This window comes from Periophthalmus magnuspinnatus, chromosome 9 (assembly GCF_009829125.3).
Source record: "Periophthalmus magnuspinnatus isolate fPerMag1 chromosome 9, fPerMag1.2.pri, whole genome shotgun sequence".
Classification (NCBI taxonomy): Eukaryota; Metazoa; Chordata; class Actinopteri; order Gobiiformes; family Gobiidae; genus Periophthalmus; species Periophthalmus magnuspinnatus.
The window spans coordinates 12,672,152-12,693,587 of NC_047134.1; the positions used below are offsets into that span (position 1 = coordinate 12,672,152).

At 39.5% G+C, this 21,436-nt stretch overlaps 1 protein-coding gene across 3 annotated transcripts in view; it reads left to right on the top strand.

The window, feature by feature from the left end:
* LOC117376542 (EGF-like repeat and discoidin I-like domain-containing protein 3) overlaps positions 1–21,436 on the top strand; it is a 119,308-nt gene that overhangs the window by 14,340 nt on the left and 83,532 nt on the right. Inside the window, exon 2 of one of the 3 annotated variants that reach the window (XM_033973048.2) lies at positions 17,377–17,406. The exons of 1 other annotated variant lie outside the window; for it this stretch is intronic. In XM_033973048.2, coding sequence (XP_033828939.1) covers positions 17,377–17,406 — 30 coding nt within the window. The remainder of the gene's footprint in view (positions 1–17,376; positions 17,407–21,436) is intronic. One more of the 3 variants, XM_033973049.2, reaches the window with a different exon arrangement.

The following is a 21,436-nucleotide window of genomic DNA, read 5'->3' on the forward strand; positions in this document are numbered from 1 at the left end:
AATCAGGACTCGTCTAGGGCCACACAGTTATATTCCTTTCTATGGTCTATTATTAATGTAATATTGAGCCTTTTCCTTAGTTTGAAAATCGATCTCATTCATACATTATCCCATCGATGACCTTATTCAATCAAACTTTCTACTCTCCAGTGACCACAGCTGACGTCTGCACCACTTTCTCCACATAGCTCCAGTGTGAGGTCCCCCTGCCCGGCTCCGTGAAGCCCGTAGCCCCGACTTAGTGCATTATTTCTGTCCTGGCCTGTGATGATGAGGAGGAGTATTGATCTTATCCCGCGCCCAAAGCCCCCTTGTGCTCCGCTGTGCAGGGGCTTAGAGTGAGTGAGAGTGGATGTACCGTAATGAGAACGATAGTGGCAAGAGAAAGAAGGACAGGCCGACACTAACAAGAACAGAGACCTTTACACAAAAGAGAAATTCTACCAGAGGCCTTTTCTGTTTTTGTTTAACCTCGTCCCAGATGCACGCTGTTCTTTTGTCTCTCTGAGGAGGCCTGATGCTCTTATCTGGAATGTCAGACTCCACTGGGAATACATCTCTGAGAAGTAAATCTGGTTTACTCACTGTACTCTGCTATAACTGGCCTGTCCAGAGAAGACCACAGGCCATACTATACAAAGATATGTAGTCTGGGCCGTCGTCCAGTTCTAACGACAGGTGGTTTAGCCAATAACAGAAGCACATGGTCTGTCTGTATGAAACCAAACAGGGCGGTTTATGTGTAAAAAGACATGACTTTGTCGTAAAATCTACTTAGTCCTGTCACCGTAAACACGATATCGAGTTATCGTTCAATATGACAGATGAAACAGTCATGTTTGGGGGTCACTTTTCTTTGTACTAGTGGGAAATTTGTAGTTATTTTTAGGTACCACAATGAGATTTAAGACGTCAAGGTTTGAATTATGAACTTTTATGCCAACTTAAGTGCTGAATTCTGTTATTTATTCATTGCGGTTCATATTTTTTTCAACAATTTTGTACATTTAGCATACTTTTTGGGGATAATTTGGCTTCAGTATTATTTTTTATCATCTATATTTACTTCAGCAATATATCTAACTTCAAAATATGTTATTGTGACAGGCCTAAATGAACTGATATTTGACCAGACTGTACATCCAGAGAATTCCTTAATGTTCCAGGATACGAATAACTATAGTATAGGTGACATAAAGAAATTAAGTGCTAAGTATCACCCCGTTTGTGCGTGTAAAGTGAGTGCTTGAGAGGTGTGGGTGTTTGAGAGGTAAACAAAGTGGAGTTTGCATTTGTCCCCTGGTGCCTGCCGTAGGTTATCTGAATAACACTGATTGTATTCCCAGTCATTCGCAGTGTGCTTGTTTCATTAAAGGCATTAGCTCTAAGTGATCTGTCAAATCTCACACTTGCTTTAATAACTCGAGTTAAGACATAAAACAAAGAGTTCTTTATAATAAAAATGGAAGTCAACAGTGAACTTTTGAGAGTCTTGAGGGTCAGTGGCTTTCCTTGTGGTCTGGTACGTTATTTTTTCTTTTTCTTTTTGGCATCCAGAAGTATTTGAGCTGATTATTGGTCTGGGTAAAGCTCTGAACCACACAGTGACCACGCTGTGTCAATTATGGCCACTGACAGCGTGCTGAGTCTGCTGTAGGTTGGACCGAACTAAAGTGCAGTTGGAAATGAAAAACTGAGATTAAAATGCCTGCTTTATGTTCCCTTGGAGATTAAAAGTACATTTCCTGATATGGTGTTTGCATCTCATATGAAGCTAAAGGAAAGGGCCTGAACACAGTATAGCAGAAGGAGTCAAACGTGTCAGAAATTTGGGAGATTTTAACAAGGAAAAGCAAGTATTATACACAAATAAATGTTTAAACAGCTGGATTGTTTTTCTAAGGTCATGATCATTGAGCATAATCAATTTCCATGCTGTGCTAATTAGCTATCCCACAATAATGAATGCCATAATTAGCTCCCTTCTTTTTCTAACCACAATGAATGCACTGGATTACGGATCTTTCGGTACAATACACCAAGGTATCTGCAGTAGTAATGATGAAAAAACCCGTAAAACCCAGAGTACTTTTATGGTACTGTGACGTATTTGTACTTTTCTTCATAATGTTCAATCAGTGTTAAGTGTTAATATATTTGAACGCGATCTTGTCCTAAAGTGTAATTATACAATTTTTATGAGAAATTGTCAGTAGCCGAAGCTGTTATTCTGTAGTAAATAAAGCCGTTTATAGCACAACGGTCATAAGTCCCACTCTGAGCTCTCCACTGTTCCCACAATGCACCTCTCTGTGACCATGGGTTTGTGACAGTGCTCTGCTCAGCCTGTGTCCTCCTGCCCTGTGTTATCAATGAGCTATTTATCTGTTTGAAGTGGCTTTGGTCAGAACTGCATTTGAAAACATTGATTTTATTTCTCGTTGCTGTTATTCACATGTTGATTAGACATTTCAGAAAGAAAATCTAGAGTGTATGCCAAGTATTTATCCCTTATTACATCTTCAAATGCAAAAATCATGAATCCACAGTGGTTGTTTTGGGGATTTGAAGATTAGAATATAAATATATAAGCTATACCCTCAATGGCATTTAAAGATTTGTATTTTTTATTGTTTCTACCAAAAGATTCTGATGTGAGAATGCTGTAAACGTATGACGTTTGACTGTGCACGTGCAAAATCCATGCATGTGTCTAGCAATTAGCAATGTGCCGAAGGGTCTGTGAGCGCTAGGGACAGGTTAGAGCAGTTAGTATCAGCTCAAATACCAACTTCCCCCTTTCACGGTTTGAAAGTCAGGTACCACAGCTTTAATAGAGTCATTTCAGTTGGCTGACTTACTCCCAACCCACACTGTCCCATAGACACTTAGCATTTGAGTCCTCTCTAAACATCCCTCCTGTCTCTCCGCTGTGCCATCCCCGAGGCCAGAGAAAGCCTCTTCCCTCCAGCTATTACATCCAATTAAGATGAGTGAGAGTTTGAGCCCTCCTCCTGCTGCCACGGTAACAATGTGGGACACAGCGCGGAGTTGGGGTTTTCTCTTCTCCTCTTTGATGTCGATAAATTACACCTCACATACACCGATTGGCACGCAAACAAAGTTCCACTCCGCTCTTTCAAGTTGCAATCCTTTTCATTTGACAAACAAGATGATACACAATGGAATAGTTTGGTGTGGATGGATGCTGCCTGTAATTTGCCCACTTATCTTTTAAAATGTTGCTTCAGATTGCTGGGAATTATAACTGTCCCCAGATTTTGATGGTATAATCCCAAGTGTTTTAGCACAAAATCTCTCCGGTAGTGTTCCTGTCTGTCAACCTACTTTATAGTGAACTCCACATTGTTTTCTTTTCCCAGAATATGGAGAAGTAAACATTTACTGAACATTTCCAGTTGAATAAGCATCGTGCTACTTTCTGGGTGACCCTTTAAATACCTCTGTTTGTGCATAATGCATGAACTACAAGAGCCAAAGTTAGCATTAAGTTAAGTTGTTGTAAAATAGAAATATATATATTGTTTGTGGGCTGCATTTTGGGGAAATTTGTGATATATATTTTAAAAGTAGGATTCTGTTCAGCGTGCACATCAGCGTGCACATTATGAACAACAAAAGAGGATTAACATATGAGAGAAAACTGAAAAATGACCTCACAAATACAAGAATCTCATGAATCTCAGAACATGTGTATAGATATTTTGTTCTTTGCAGAGGACACACTATTATCTACATATTTGCAGCCTTTTAAATGTTATAACTATGCCTATAATCAATTCAATTCAATATATTTTGTGTGTGTTTGTGTGTAGAAAGTCCTGTGCAAGTTCATTGTGATAAGCAAAGGTTGTAGTGTAGTATTTTGTCTCTATTGTAGAACAGTGGGTGTAGATATTATTATAACATTGGCCTGTCTTAGTATGTTGTCGTTAGGGCTGGATACTGAAACTCGGTTCCAGGTAGGAACCAACCAAAAGGTTTGGTAAGTACTGGAACCAAAAAAAAACAAAAAACAAAACACTGTTCGGTGCCAACTTTCAATTCCTTGGCTTTAAATGTGTCAATTGACCAACAAATACCACACGGATTTATCATCAGAGCAGATGCTCATGGATCATGACTGTGCTCTGCACAAACGAAAGGGACAAACAGCTCTCACATTTTAGCACAGACCAAAAAGACTTGCAACATATCCATTTGAAAGCACATCAAGTCTCCAGTGCGGGGCCTTTACAGGGTCTCAAAGCCAAAATGTGTTATAATAAATCCAGTCACAGTCAAGTTAAAACCAAACTCCAACCAAACCAAAATCATACTTCTCTTTGCTCGTGGTAAAAGTGTAATTCCAAAGTAAAAGTGGTGTAATAAATATCCAGTTTGGAGCAGCGACGCTGCATAAAGATGTATCCAAGCAAGTCCGTGTAAAGCCACAGTCCTCTTCCTCTGCTCAGGTAACGACGTAGTAAAAGCGTGAACAAAAATCATGTGCTCCACAGCACTGCCTCTCATCTAAAGTGTACGAAGTATACAAGAAAACAAAAGTGAAACTTCAGCGTGAGTCCACCTGAGGATCAGATGTGCTCTGGTTCATTTGCCTGCACATTTGTTTTGAGTTATAACTGGATGGCGTATTGTCTAGTACTATGTTTTAAAAGATGAATTAACATAGTTAAAATGTAATTCAAGGATTAATACTATTAGCCATTAATTTACACTTACAGAAAACACAGGCATCGAAAAAAGAACTGCTCAGCAACCAGTAGCAAAAAACAGATATCGTTAAAAGTACTGGTAGAAAAAACTCAAACGGTACTCAGCCCTGTCATAGTTTGATGTAAAATTGTAGCCTATAGTTTTTCTAAAAGTGCTATTTACACCTTAAAAGAAACTGAGAAACCCTAAACATACTGTATCCTGTAAATGTGAAATCTCTGCAGAACATTTAAGCAGTTGTAGCCTTTAAGATTTCTATGCACATAAATAAGGAAAATTAAAGTCTCTGCACCTAAATCCCAAAGTGTGGAGCTATTAGCCATAATATGCGAAGTCAGTGTTCTTAATGAAATTTTATTATAATTAAAATTAATATCAGTTTTTATTTTTATATTTTTTTCAATTGGTATGTTTACATGTTTACATTTACAAGTAAAAGTAAAGCCACGTGTAAATCTTATTTAGTTTTAGCAGAGTTATGGCATTCAGCATATGCTGCACAGAAAAATAGTTTGCATCACTACCACATCATTATCGTACCATCTGGCTCTTCATTTTACATTTGTGCCATCTTGAGATTCTTATTTTGGAAGAGGAGTAATTACTTCTCTGTAATTGGAACATACATTTTATTTGTATCATTTATTTTAGAAAGAATGTGGCAGCTTTATGCACATTGATTTTATTCTTGCAGTTATGTTTTATTGACATATTCCAAAGTGTCAATCCAACCCGTTTATGTATTCAGGTTGTAGCCTTCTTTGAGACTCGCAATCAATTTTGACCATTGAGAACCTGTATTACTGGTTTTGCTCACTGACACTTGGAGTGGACTTTTCAAAAACATATTGATTTTGTGTGGAAAACCTAGTATGAATCAGGTTTTGGCCAAATCTGCGTTGTGTTGCAACAAACACACAAACACTTCCCAGTAGACCCACCCAGCCAATAGTTTTTTTTGTTTTTTCTCAGTTATGCTCCGAGAAGCAATTTCATGTTGTCTGACCGAACATCCCATCCTCCAGTCACAAACCACGAGCAGTCACGGGTATCACCATCTTTAAAACATTTGATCTCCACTTTTACTTTGTCACTTGTTCTAAAACCCGTGAGATAGATTCAAGTTAGATCTGTAAAGTGTAATGTGTAATGAGACCCTGTGAAACGTTCTCAGAAAAGTTTTGACATCTCTACGGAGACGAGCAAATAGCGGATTAGCCAATAGAAAAGTTACATAGTGCACTTTTAAGCGAGGAAATCACGAGGGTTTTATTTTGAGGTGGCAGTCTGCTCACCAACCCGTAAAATTGACGTTTGTACCAGTGCTTCCTATTATTGCATCCACTCTTTTATGTGAATGCGGTGTGAGAGTGAGCGATTGGCGTTGGTCGATGGGAGAAATGGCACAGATCGGCAGCCTCGCGTTCATCGCTCTGTCCTGGGGCGGCAGTGGCTACAGCATTTCAGCCGTTCCAAGTTGTTTCATCAATATGCACGTTTCAGATCTTCTTTAAGTATATGACATATTTGCCCAGATTAGCATTAATACCGTTAGTTTAGCTGTGTGCTAACAAACACTGGGAATTCCTGGTGTGTTTGTTCGCTGAATGATAGTGTTTACTGCTCCTAATGTAGAGGCGACTTCTCCCTCGTCATTAGCCGCACGAGCATCAACAATGTGGCCTTAATTATTGCTGTTTGTTTTGTGTGAGTGGTGAGAATAATTTTACTGCCATTGCCTCGGCCCCAAGAAGTTATTTCATGTTAATAAGCTACAATACATGAAACACTCACTGTTATGTGGGAAATATGTAGCAAACAGCTGCAGGGAGCTACAAAGTATAGTCATGAAGTCTTTGTTTGTTACGGTACGGCGTGTAGGTGGCAAGGACTTCATATCAGTTATGTAGGAATGAAGCATGACTGCACAGCTCCATAGCTAACAATTATATACTGGGAAAGGAGGATAAAACGTCCCGCCCACATTGAAGCCCACTGTGGTTCCAGTAGTAAATTCCCCATTCCCCAAACCCATCTTTTTTTCTTTTTGTTTTTTTTTCTCAGTGACTTAAAAAAAGTAATACTAAAGAAATCAATCTTAGATAAAAAGGTTTGTTGATGGTGAGTTCCTATCAAGGTTTCAAACTCTTGAATTTGAAAAAGTTGATTGAAACATAGAGAAAGTGTCAGCAGTCACCTCCTGTCTCTCTCTCTAAAATCTTCAAATCAGGAAAGAAATCTAGAGGTAATAATGGACTCAGACTTGAACTTTAACAGCCACATCAAATCAATAACATCTGCAGCTTTTTACCATCTAAAAACATTGCAAAAATCAAAGGTAAATTGTCAAAACCAGACTTAGGGAGACTTATCCATGCATTTATCTCCAGTAGGTTAGACTAGTGTAACGCCTGCTCACTGGCCTCTCCAAACGAGCCTTAAGACAGAACAGTACATCCAGAACACTGCTGCTCGGGTCCTGACTAGAACCAGGAAGTTCTTCACACATGTGTCCTGTGCTCAGGTCTCTGACTCCAGTGGCTCAGAGAATAGACTTTAAAGCAGCTCTGTTTGTGAACAAGTCTCTCCATGAACCAGCACCAAAGCACAACTCTGACATGTTAGAGCCACATGAACCATCTCACACTCTGAGGACTTCAGGGACCGGCCTCCTGTTGGTGCCCAGAGTCAGGACTAAACCAGGACTAAACATGGCACCAAAGCCCTTTTAGTCCAAACACATTGTGTACAAATTGTGCTGTACAAATAAACTTGCCTTGCTTTGCCTAGCGGAGAAATGCATGGAAATGTTACTTCTGAAACCGGAGAGATGGGCAGGACTGTTGAGCTCCTTACAGAAAAGAATAACTTTTATTTGTTGCATCCAGTTCACCTTTATACAGCACATCAGATATACCCTGTCAAGTAAAATAATCTAATTGCACGTGTGGAATGTTTCATTTTAATTTACACATAATATATTCTTAATGACGCAGGAATCTCTGGCACCCTTCTAAAGTTCATTTCAGAATTATTTGACTCCACTGGCATACCCTCACTCTCCATTTTTTATTTATAGATCGATCATACTTAAAAGCCCTTGAACAAAAAACTAAATTATTCAAATTTATTTTCCGAGACAGTTGACAGACATAAACAGAATGTGATAGACTTGGCAAGTGTCCCGCCCTCTGCCTGCTCTCTCCCTGACAGCTGACTGACACTCTAATTGCTTAAACGTAAGACGAATCCATGACACCAATTACTATTAACTTTGTCCCCGGCTGACACGCAAACAAAGTTATCACGTTTGAACGAGCAAACTTTTTTTTCCTATTTACTTTCAGAATTAGCCAATCAGCCGGGACGTTCCGTGTAGGCCTTACCTAACGCGGTATAATGAATATGCTAATGTAGGCGCTAAACACTTATTCATCCCCTCCTACTTGTCACTGAACAGGCTGTTACTGCAAATAACCCCACATTAAAAAGGGTTTCTCACAACCCTTTGAGTGTAAAACCAACCAACAGGTCAATGCCATTAACTGCGGCATTACAAAACACAAGCTGCTCCGACAACTCAGCAATTATGGACCGCTCCCATAATGACACTTAACGCCATCATCTCCCTGACCCTCACCCGGTCTAATGTGCATGCATCAAAACAATACTTAACAAAGCTGTCCAGGTCCCCAGGTTAAACGCTAACGCTACTGAAATGCATATCGTTTATCACGCAGGTGTACTTGTTTCTGTTTAAAGTGTGTATGGCAGGTTAGATGTCGAATTTCACAAAAACAAAGTTGACATGAAGCTTCTAGTGTGACAGTTTTGGAGACAGTTATAGTTTTATTTCTTCGTTGGACATGGGCAGCAAATATAACATACAGAGGTAATTCTATAACTGTTACTATCAACCTGTATCATACTGTAAACAAGGACTAAAGCTTCTATATATTTATGACTTTTAGGACCTTTAGTGATGTAAATGTTTAAACTGCCATGAAAATGTGTTCATCGCACGTAAATAATGTCTTCATTTTGGATGGAATTTTGTGTACAGATGTCTCTCGCTATATCGCGGTTCAACTTTCGTGGTCTCGCTGTTTCGCGGATTTTTTTGTGCAATTTCCATGCTTTTTTGCATAGTATGAACGTGCATTGTGTTCTGCGTCCTGATTGGCTGTTGGACTGTAGACCATTGTCCATCAGTCTCCTCTGTGCTGTGTCTCCTGTACAGTACAGAATGTGTTCAGACAAATTTACATAAATGTTGGATCGCAGTGTGACTCTAAAGTGCTGTATGTTAGCAATTTGTTTTCTCCCCGACAAAACCCACAATGTCGATGAAACGTTCTGCACAGACGAAGGCTTGAACTTTGAGAGTGTTTAAACAAAAGACAAATGTGAGAAAATGTTAATGCCTGTGTGAGAAAAGTGTATAAAGTGTGTGGTGAGGGGTTTTACAGCTGCAAAACATAGAGAATAACTGTAAAAAATAGAGCTGACTACTTTGCGGGTTATTTTTAGAACGTAACCCCTGCGATAAACGAGGGACAACTGTATTTACTAAATAATTTTTAAAACTACTACTACTTCCTGTAATTTTCAACAATTTACTCTCAACTTTTCTTCAGAAACTGCTGCTTAACTGATGTAAAACTGTATCAAATATTTACCACAGGTACTCTCCCTCTACAAGTAAACATCACTAAAATATGAATACCTGTTTTGCACACTTTCACTTCGAACTTAGAAAAATTCTATTCCTCCATTTGGTTATTTCATCTGTGTGCACATTCTTCATGTCTGGCGTCACACTGTGGGAGTATTGGGTCTTTTCCGATGTAACTACTAAAATTTCCAAGGCTTGTGATTAGTACAATTACTAGTCAATTCTCCATGTCTAGAAAATGAAACGATCCCTCAACCACTTGACTACTGAGCTCTGTCATTTGAGACTCATGTTTCATTGACATCTGTTGTAGATTGAAGTTGTTAGAAATCCATTTGTTTAATTCAACCCAAGCACAAAGTAAAACCACAAGTCACATGGAAATGTTTTGACTTAAAAGCCCAAACAGGACTCACAGCTCATTCCATGATTTCTTCTGGTTATGGGACGCCACTGTTGTGCTGTGGAGCAAATTATTTTCAACAACACAAGAAAATTCCCATAGATTTTGTCCGTGTAATCCCTCAGTCGTCCAGGTCTGATCCATAGGAAAAGCCAAGGTTAAATCTGTCAGCTGGACAAAACGTTGTAGGAGTGAAGACGTTTCGGTGCTCATCCAAACCGCTTCTTCAGTTCTGGTCAGATTACTCCTGGACACTGCTTAATACACTGCCTGGCCAAAAAAAAAAAGATTCACCAGCTGGATTTAACTATGCAAATAGGTTGTGGTTGCTGCAGTTGGTCAGGTCTAGGTTCAGCAACAGTCTATGCCCCAAGAATGAGGCCAGCTGACACCTGAATATACTGAATGACCAGCTAATTCCATCAGTGGATTTTTTCTTCCCTGATGGCACGGGCATATTCCAAGATGACAATGCCAGGCTCAAATTGTGAAAGAGTGGTTCAGGGAGCGTGAGACATCATTTTCACACATGGATTGTCCACCACAGAGTCCAGACCTTAACCCCATTGAGAATCTTTGGGATGTGCTGGAGAAGGCTTTGTGCAACGGTCAGACTCGACCATCATCAATGCAAGATTTTGTTGGAAAATTAATGCAACACTGGATGGAAATAAATCTTGTGACATTGCAGAAGCTTATCGAGTGTGTAATCTTTTTTCGTTTTTGGTGGCGACTTTTTTTTTGGCCAAGCGGTGTACCTGTCTGACGGAAGGAACATCTTCACCCCTACGACATTTTGACCAGTTGACAGATGTAACTTAGCCTTTTACTATCCCATAGATTTTAATATTTCACTGTTTGTCTTGAGACTTGATAACTAAGAATAACCATCTTCTGTTGGCATGAACGCTCAACTCATACAGAGAGTAGACAATTCACACTGATGAGCCATATGCCTGGAAGAATGTGAAGCAACACCTTGTTTTGGTATTTTCAGTGGTGAAAATTATACATTTTCTGCAAGAATAATTTGTTAAACGAGGCATATTATGTCAAACCCACTTTTTATCATTATAACGACGTGAAGAGTTGTACTTCGATTCATGCACGTTTGAGTAATCCTGACTTGTCCTGCATTTGGGGCTTGATTGCTCAGAGAAATTCAGTTTACACCTCCCCCCTACCTCGCCCCTGCACTGTACTTACTTATGATTATTCCAAAAAACATACATAGGGTTAAAATGTCTTGTAGCAATTTTTCAACAATAATCCAATGAGGAAAATGTAAATACGCCACTATACGTAGTTATATGTATGTTATATGTTATAGCTAAATACCAACCAAAATACATAATGTCATCTTTAAACCATTTGCTTCTCCGTGTATGAATCACTGTCTATATTGAAAGTGCTCATTCTCCCTCATGGAGTATTTGTGTTTCATAGTCCTGTCTATTGTATGTCCTGTGCGCCCAGCCCACCGACGCACTATCGGGGTTGAACACCTTTAGGTGCTATCGGCCCGGTGCTGGACAGGCTGACTGCATCCCATTTAGATTATGGATGGATGGTTATTACTTCCTCCAGGCTGTCACTCAGATTAAACCAATATGTGCCAGCACGGGGGCTTATCACAGAGGACCCTTCTCCTTGGAACCAGGAGCGGCCATTTAAACAAGCCGTCTCCCAAATGCTTTTACAAATTTATTAGCACTGTCTCAAGATGTTGTGAAAAATTGCCACATTAAAAGGATAACAACATACATGCAGATGGACTAGACTGGTTTATGACTGAGTTTACGGTTTGCTATTTGAGTTGAGTGCCTAAGCCGTCCATTACGTTTTCATACTTCAGAGGAAATTATGCGTCTTATACACAGTGAAAATGAAATAGTAGCACAGACATTATTTTTGCTTCATTCTTTTGCTTATTGTTCCTAGGCTAGCGGTTATAGGAGTCAATTTGGAGTATCATAGCTACCAAAGAGCCAATCGGAGCGAGGCTGTTGAACGTACTGCCCCTTCAATGATGTCTTTGACTGACAGCGGTTGCAAAGTACCTGCCCCCTGCTGTCAGTTATACCTGTTGCTAAAGCAAAGCTGGAGCGACCTCGAGGAAATAAGCCGCCTGTTTGTCTGTTTATTAATGTTCGTATCTTGAGTTACGGACACAAAAGCAAAATAAAAATAGCGGGATCATGTAGAGCCGGTCAATACGGGCATTTTAAGACCAAAATGACGAGTCTGACAGCAGCAGTTACAGAGAGAGGCGCGGTGAATTGGAGTCGATGGAGCCAGAAGTGCGCCCGTAATCCCTATTTGGAACGCGGCGGCTAGCAGGTTAGCTATGTCCATTTATATATACAGTCTTTGCAAACAGATAGATTTGACCCATCTTTTTTGCATGTTTGACATTTGAAAGAGATGCAGATTTAGTGATTTTCATATTGAAGGAAACAATTAAGAACACATTTAACACTGTTTTCTGTCTTAACTGACCTTCAAATCCCAGACATACTGAGCAAATCCAAAGTGAAATTGCCTGGTTTATTTGAATTACCACATTATCTATCGTGGTGTGACAAAATATTGATAATAACAATTTGCCAATAGTTCCATATGACGATGTCTGCAGGGTGAGTCATTATCAATAGGTTTATTCCGTGCTGAGCTACATGTTGCTAATATTCCTTGTATAACCATTGTTTACTGTCTGCATTAGTGTCATCGAGCGTGTATATAAACCGACATAGCTATTCTGTTACAAACAGGAAGTGATCATGGGCTGCGCTTCCGGCTCCATCGACTCTGGCCCCAATTCACTTTCTATTGAAAAACTGTTGCCCCTTTTCCCCCTTTTTTCATAACTGCTGCTGTCAGGCTTGTCATTTTGGTTTTAAAATGTTCTTATTAATCTGCGCTACGTGATCGTGATCTTTTTATTTGACAATTTTTTTCTTGAAGTTGCTCTCGGTAGCATTAGCAACAGATTTGATTGACATAGTTGCTAAGCTGAAAGCTACGGACGACGTCACACTCCCTAAGTCCACTTATTTATACAGTTTATGATTATTATTATCATGATACAAATAAGTAAATACATGATTTCAGTTCTAAGGAAAAGGTTTGATTCTTGATAATTAATTTGATTACCTAAATGATCATAAAAACAAGAATATAAAGATTTAAGGGACATGTTCCAGGCATGTCCCAGCGGGAGGAGGCTCTGGGGAAGATCCAGGACACGCTGAAGGGACTATGTCTCTTGGCTGGCCTGGGAATGTCTTGGGGTCCCACTGGAGGAGCTGGAGGACGTGTCTGGGGTGAGGGAAGTCTGGGAGTCCCTACTCAGACTGCTGCCCCCATGACCCGGCCCCTGATAAGTGGAAGAAAATGGATGGATAAACATTTAATAATATTATCATGTGGTCAGTTCAAAACCAGCCCATACTTAGAGGGTCGACTTTTGTCTTATAGTTTCTTTTTTTGTCCAGTATCGATTCCTCCTTAAATCACTCAAAACTATTTCTGTTTCAATACAACTTTTAGTATCATGTGCTTATGATCTCTTTGACAACCCTGGTCTGCATAAAAATGTATTGTTTTATTTAAGCACGTTCACGCCATCATTCATTGAAACAGTGTCAGTTATATTACAATCTGCAGCTCCAGTGATATTGTGTGGATTAATAATGTATGTACTAGATTCAGCAACTCAAGTGTGGGCTGAAAAAGCAGTTCTTTCATCTCTGTGTTTGTGCGGGGGTTTCGCTGTCTGCTTTGGGAGCCAGGCTTTTTTTTTTTTTCCCTTTGTCTTATATTGTATGTGTACGTGTAAGTGTGTGAGTGTGTGTACGGAGCCTATTTAGTATGTGTCTGTGGCCTGCCTCTGTGCTTCTCCTGACCCTTCTGGTTAAGCACGAGAGGAGAAGAAAACCGCACGATAAGTAAAGCATGGAATTTGCACGGCTGTTGGGATTTCTGCGGCCCTTGTGCATACAGAGGAAATGACAAGTCGCAGACCACCATCGCACATTTGAAACAGTGGGAAAACCAGCTCTTAATTTAACTCTGGCTCTGCTCTTTTTCATTTTGGTGTTAAGAAAACGGCGCAGGTCAATATCATATGTACTTTTTGTTTTGTACGTAAAAACCTGGAATCGTAAATGGGACAAACATCAAAACTTGCAAATAAACACATCACAAATAAAAAGAATGGGGTAAAAACACTGATTTCCCAAGACCTCAACACAAAGGACTTTTCATTTTCAAGCTGCAGAAGCCTGGAATTGCTTCAGTGATGATTTTGGACAGGCCTCACAGCTCGGCACAAACTGGATATTACTGTTGGAACATTTATGTATTTTTTCACTGATGGCTACCACTTGTACATCAGTGACCACAGCCCCAGTACGTCTGGCTCTCACACACAGGGCAGAGGTTCAATTCCCTAAAGAGCCAACTCCACAGATCAATTTTGTTATTTTTTTTCAAAGCTGCAACAGGAGGGGAATGTGTTTGAGAAAAATCCATGTCAAACTAGAGTTGGTAAAATTGATATCCTGTATTTTCAAGAGTATAAGTCTCACTGGAGTATAAGTCGCACCAGCCATAAATGCAAAATAATGAAGACAAAGACATATATTTCACATATAAATTGCATCTGAGTATAAGTCGCACCCCCAGTTATGAAAAACTATTAAAAAAAGCTCAACTTATAGTCATTCCCAGTGATTCTTTTTGGTTTTGTTGAATATCCCCAAGACTTTTATGACCTGTACACTCTACTCCAACTTTTTTTTTTTTAATCTAAGGCTTGCACATCATATTTAAATGTTTTAGGTAAGCTTAAGAGACCCAAATTACACCAATTGTTACGACATTCTTTGGTGAGAATGTAGTTTTCTGTACAGGACTATTACGTCAATGTGCCTTACGTTCACTAACAATTTTGTGTTTTATTGAAATTCGTATCAAGCTTTTTCCTTATATTTTAACGTTGGACTCATGTTGGACACAGTTACAGCCTTTTATTTTTCTTTCTATCTTTCTTTTATCAAAAAACAAGCACACGAGTCCATATAAATCATTGAAAACAGGAGCAGGTGGGTGTATAAAAGTTCGATACCAGATTATTAAACTGCAATTGTGTCACTAACGTATCCAGTTTTGCTTTTCCTTGGAGTGTTTTTCCATTTTTGTGAAGCAAAACAGCTAAAAGCCTCTTTTACGTCTCTTTAGACTTATGCCGTCATGTGATCTGGCGTTAAACTTTTCAGTATCAACAAACAGGTGAGGGATTCTGTCAGTTTTTGAAGTAATCCTTTATAGATACATTACACTGCTGTTTTCTTCTAATAGACAGTGATGGCCAACCCACTTTCCATAGAGAAACAGTGATGAGTTTTAAATCCATCACCTGAAATAAAAACGAAAGGCAGAGTGAAACAGCGGATCCAAAAGTTTCAAAGCAGAGGCCAAAGTCTGCATATACATCATTTTATATTATTATACATTCCAGTACATGTCCCTGTTTCTTTAGTGCCCAGTGTATGATGATGTGTGTAGTGTGTAGTTCCCCTGTCTGGGCTCCAGAAAAGACTTAATGAGTTGTCAAATAGATTTGGATGAATTAGCAGTGAGAGGAAATGCTTGTGGCCATGACTGTTGGGCTGTCTGCTTCATGATCTATGTGGGTTCTAACTCCCTCCATATGCTAATACATAATTAGTATGCAGGGGAGGCTTGAAAACATGTACATGGCATTGAGTCATGCTTTAATTAAACTCATATCTGATTTGTAGGATGTGTCATTAGTGTTGAGAAATAACCAACATGCATTTTTAATCCTGCCGCAGATCCCATTTGATGTGCAGAGCCGGGGGTTTCAGTTCTTTTGACACAGAGAGGGACCCTTGTGGATTGAAACATGTCACAGAAACTGGGGTTGCACAGTACACTACAAATGCATGCTCTTGTTATGTCAGAGCGTAGAATATAGACTCGGATTCTGGATTAAGTAGGTTACGGTCAATGGATAACTATAAATATTAATAGCATTACCGTGCTTCCAATTTAGTTAAAATTGTTTAGTAAAATCGTTGTTTTTCAGATACTTTCCATAATTTAGACCCGGAATGGAATCACACAAGTATGCAAAGTGTAACCAAACCACTTAAATCAAATTACATAATAGATCACAGCTCCTTTTGACTGCACATAGTCACAATAATGCAGGTGCGGACCAAAATCACAATTATATTTCCACGTTTCCATATTCCGTGTATAATCGTGTTTAATCCATATGTTAACATCCTAAAAAATGCCAAAAAACTGACTTCATCTGCCATCGTTCTGCTCCTCATTCATATTCCTCCTGTGTTCTATTTGCATGTCCGGCTTGGCACAGTTTCTTGAAGCGCTGATAGAGATAGAGCAGAGCAGTAATGGTGGCAGACAGGCCAGATCTCAGCTGTAGACTTGGCTTAGGCGATGGAGGGGGGGGTACGGGATGTATGCCACGGGGGCTAATCCTGCTCTGGGCAAGAATCCGGAGCACATACACGAGTGGACTGACCAGGCTTGTCCCGGTGGGGGAGGTGCAGGGACGGGGGGGTTGTGTGTAGTGCCAGCACACATGTCCACTACTGCGGGGCTTTATGTCCTGCTGGGATACTGTGCCTACAGGTAGCAGCAGGTGTGACTAGAATCATACTTAGAGTTGTGCGGATTAACACTAATAGTTGAGGTTAATATTCATAATGGTGGAAAATACTGATAATGTAAGTCATATTTTTAATTACTGCATTCTTAACTGTCGACACAAGAGGGTTCCGCTCACATTTCCACAGATATTTCTTTTTGGCACTGGTATTTTTTGCTGCACTGGCTCCGGTTTGTGTGCGTGCCCATTCCCAGTTTGCCTTCAGTGCATCAGACTTGCCTTTTTAAACAGACTCATGTGTAGAAATATGGCTGTACGCTTACACCAACATGCACCGTCATAACAAAACCAAGATAAATGTTGAATATATCGACATCAGTGCAAAAAAATCCATATTGGACCATCTCAAATCATAATTTTAAACTGTTTTCCTGTCGAGCTAACCTTCCTTTGCTCTGGATCCCACGATCTGTGACGTTGGCACAGATTGGTCACTGTATTTCGACTTCATACTATCGTTACGCTGTTGGGCAACACACTTTGCCCTCTTTTCTTCCAATGTCAGTGTATTTTCTGAGCACAGACACAGGGAAATGAAGATTTTTCTTGCTTTGTGCATGAAAATAAACCTAAAACTAATCCAGAAGTTCACATTATGCTTATTATTTTAGCTATTGAAATATTCTTGAAATGTTCAGACTTACATTGTACTTCAGTCCGTGCATGATGTTAATTGTAATATGTAATAAAAAAAAAGTATATCTCTCTTCTTTCCAATAGTGTCTAATAATATCAGTGTGGATTCAGCACTTCTACACGCAGCTGAGCGCATTGACATATAGACGCCATAAAACTAATGCATTTCCCTCTCTCTCTTTCTTTCTCGTCTCTCTACAGCAGCAGATGGTGAGGAACCAACTTCAGCAGGTGGGTTTTTTTCCTTGCTAACATTATTCCCCTTCATTTGAGAATGGCTGAGCAGTGGAGAGAAAGAGAGGGAGATTGAGGGGCTTAATTTTCTACCTCTTGGCCAGACGCGTTCCTTCTTTCATTACCACACTGTGTAATTCTGGTATCGACTCGCAGATCATGCCTGGTCAGCAGCACTTATCATTATATCATTTAGTAGTTCACTTCATACGGCAGCACGATTCACGACGCCCCACACGTCAAAAGGAATACATCTTTTGTTAGAATAAATGACTTTTTGTGGTCGTAACATGCTCAAATATTATCTTTGGCTCATGTAGAGTTTGTCAAAGTGAAGTCGTTGGTGCTGTTCTGGTTTCTTCCGTCATCGATGGAGATATTTCGTTCTGTCTCGTACGCTCGATCACTCACAGAGACACGCTGTTACCACTGGGAGCGATATCTTGTGTACTTGTCTTGCCCAAGGACACATTGGCAGGGCAAAAAGGCAAACAAGTGATCATTCAAGCTAATCGCCAGTGTACTACACAGGAAACTCCTTAAACCCAGAGTTAATACTTACACAGCACTCGATCCTTTTAAATGATGTTGGGTCATTTCTCTGCTTTGCTAGTTTAATTTGTGAGAGAATTTGCAATTAATGCGCGAATATACATCATAAACTTTCAATATTTTCCCTTGTTTCAATTTCTCCCTTGTCCATCACAGCTAAAGCCAAATGTTGGTTTACTTCAATTGCTTCTTCTTGATTTGGATGTTATCGTTTCATTTTTTTGTCACCAACAATTTCTCCCCCATCATTTCAAAAAGATTGTGTTATTCAAATTTTGTCTTCCAGTTTGCTGAATAAAATCATAGTTTGTGGAAGGACAATTTGCAAACAGTGGGAACAACAATGCATGAAAGTCCCAATTTTGATTGTAAAATTTGCTTCGTCGGGTTGATATTAAGGTCAACTCCGATTCTTACCAGAGAAAATGTATTTTTGAAAGGAAAAAAGAATCTTCGGAGGGAGCGTGCTTTGTAAGTGCACATGTTTGTTGACTGACATCTTGACAGCTTCAAAATGCAACAGATTTCGCCGCAGTAAATGTCTCGAAAGGCTGCAAATTGCTTTTAACTGAATCATTGCATAAATCAAACAACTCTTTAAAACGATAGCTGCCGCTCCCTGTTATTAACCATCTCAAGCACAATCCACCAAAGCCGAAAATGTATCCCATTAGCAACACTTTGGATGCAAATATGGAACGTAGCCAGTCCCAAAGGAGGGCAGTGGATGCATTTTCCTCTAACTCCCAACGCTTTGCAAATACTTCTACAAAAAGGTCCTACCTCTAAGACCACGTTGTGCATTCAAAGTATCTCTGCTCATTATTGAAAGTACTTATTGTAGCTACTTATAAAACAAAAGCACGGCTGTACGAAGACAACATAAACAAGGAACTGATTCATCTTTATCAATGGCACAATTAAAACGTCTCTTCATATTGCGAGATAGGTCTGCTTCCTCTGCATACAAAGTAGTTCTCAGTAAATATTCTAATTGTCTCGTATGCGCTGGCTCATTCATAATAATCATCTGCAGTGTGAGATCAAATATGAAGGTTATTTTCAATGTGGCATTTGTAGTTATCACATTATCAAATCCTAACAAACCTTTAAACAGGGAAATGGCATTAGCGATAATTAGCAGTGTTAAAAAAATGACTGAATTAGGCGCTGCTCATGTCTGCTGACCTGGAATCGTGCGTAAAGAGAAAATGGGACAAAGCGACGAAGGAGGGCGAATTGTATGTGAGAGATTTGAGGCGTTTAGCTGATCAGACGCTGTGTCCTCTGCGTTACAGACTCGCGTACAGTGGGGAGTGTCTCTGCGCGCTGTCAAACTGTCCGTCAGCTTAGGACGGGTCACGTGACTGATGTGAGCTGCATTGCAATCACCCGCAGCTCAGCGCAGTTTCTTTTTTTTCATTTTTCATAGTGTAGCCCGGCCATATAAGCCCAGATATTACTTTACAAAGACGGGTAATCTTGGCTTTCACTGAGTTTTGACGCAAGTGACATTAGCCAAGTGCAGAAATGCATGAATAGATTACGTCAAAACCAACATAGCACCTTATGAGTGGAAAAAAATAAAACACAGGGGACTGAGAAGCATTCCAGACTTCAGAAATCAATCAGCGTACGTTGTTGAGGAGCTGGTTGTTCCAAATTCAGGCAAAAAGTGAGATTCCCAATGGTATGTCACAGCCCGGTCCAACGAAACACAGACATTGACTTGTTCTTAAAAGCAACATCTAATTTTAACTTGTATAGTCTCATCCAGAGTGACTGTGCACACTGTCTGGTCGATCAGCATTCTTTCCCATTCATTTTAATGAGGCAGCAAAATAAAAACATGAATTCTGACATTTGTAGACCGCGAAAACAAGTGGCTGTTTTAAGTATTACAAGTCAATATAACTTCCAGCTCCATTTAGGCCTGTCATGATAATTGTTAAGCTGGAACGATATTTTTTGGGGGGTCAGTATTTATTTTGTGTGCATTTTCTTTACACCACTGCAACATTTTTGGTTATTTTTTGTTTGTATGATGAGATTTAAGCTGTAGAAGTTTGAATGAATCACTTTTATGACTCATTACAGATGCAAACTAATGACTAAAGTGTTTCATTCAGTTGTTTGTTTATTGCAGTTCATGATTTTTTTGTACATAGTTTTGTACATTTAAAATACAAGTTTCTGTGCTCGTTTTGTGTCAGTGGCATAAATTAGTTTAAATATTATCGTTTATTGTCTATATTTGCACTACAGAATTTGTTATAGTGTTGTTTTTTTATGACAATTTTGGACTTTTCAGAGATCGCAATACTGTTAGTTTTAAGAAATGTGTATTATGTACTTTGCAGTGGAAGGATAAATACAGATACAGATTTGTCTACAGAATTTGGACTATGCGACTCAATGGTAAACAGGTCACTTCTGTGGAATAGAATTGTGCAGAGTAAATCCAATAATCCATCAGGCTACAGGCTAATTGTTTACACACAACACAGCATGCTCACAAACATTCCAATAAGCGAAGTGGGTTTAAAAAAAGGCTTTTATATTGCAAAGACACAGTGGCATTTCCGTGACATTTACTCCGAGAGTCCACCTCTGTTACTGCTTTGATGCGTCTACTGCAGAATCATATGAGCCTTCAATGTGACCTCTGCTGGTCAATATTTATCTGACAACTTCCTGGACGTTCTGTTTTTGCATGATTCCTCGTGTGTCTAACACTAAGTGCTTGTGGGTGACATTGTCAGACAGTGACAGCTGAATGCATTGACTTGATGTGGCATTATTGTGGCAAGGGCAAAATGGAACGGGAGGCCAAGGACTCACTAGAAGCGTGTAATATTGGAGACAGTGCCAGCGAGTATCAGCGGAGGTGAAGGAGGGTGCAGTGAGCGGCCATCGGCTGGTGAAGCTCTGAAGGATGAAAAGCTCGGTTTAAAATAGATTCGACACAATTAGGCCATGTCAAATTTGTCCGTGATCAGGTCGGCTGCAGATTTAGTTCTAAGGAGGGTGTAAATTTCACTCTGGGAGAATTGTGTCATATTCAGATAAAACTGTGACAGTGTAGAACGGTGGACTTTTGAATATTTTATTCTCATTATATTTTAAACTGACTAAAGAAAAGTGCAAAACAGGACATTTGTGTGGGTCTATGTCAGTATGAAACCATGATCATATCTTTTTTTTTTTTTTTCAAAAAAGTTTTATTTGGCTTATACAGAAATTGTACAATGTACATTCACATATCACAAATAGTGAGAAAGTAAAAAGATATTCTGCACAATCTCCTTTTATAACACAATGATACACACACAAAAACAAAAACACCACACTAACATTTTCCATCCAAATGACAAAAAAGAAAATAATGCAGTTACCCGTCCTGACCATGCATATACATACACACATAGATACACGTACATATGCATATACATAAATATACATACTGAAGTGAGAA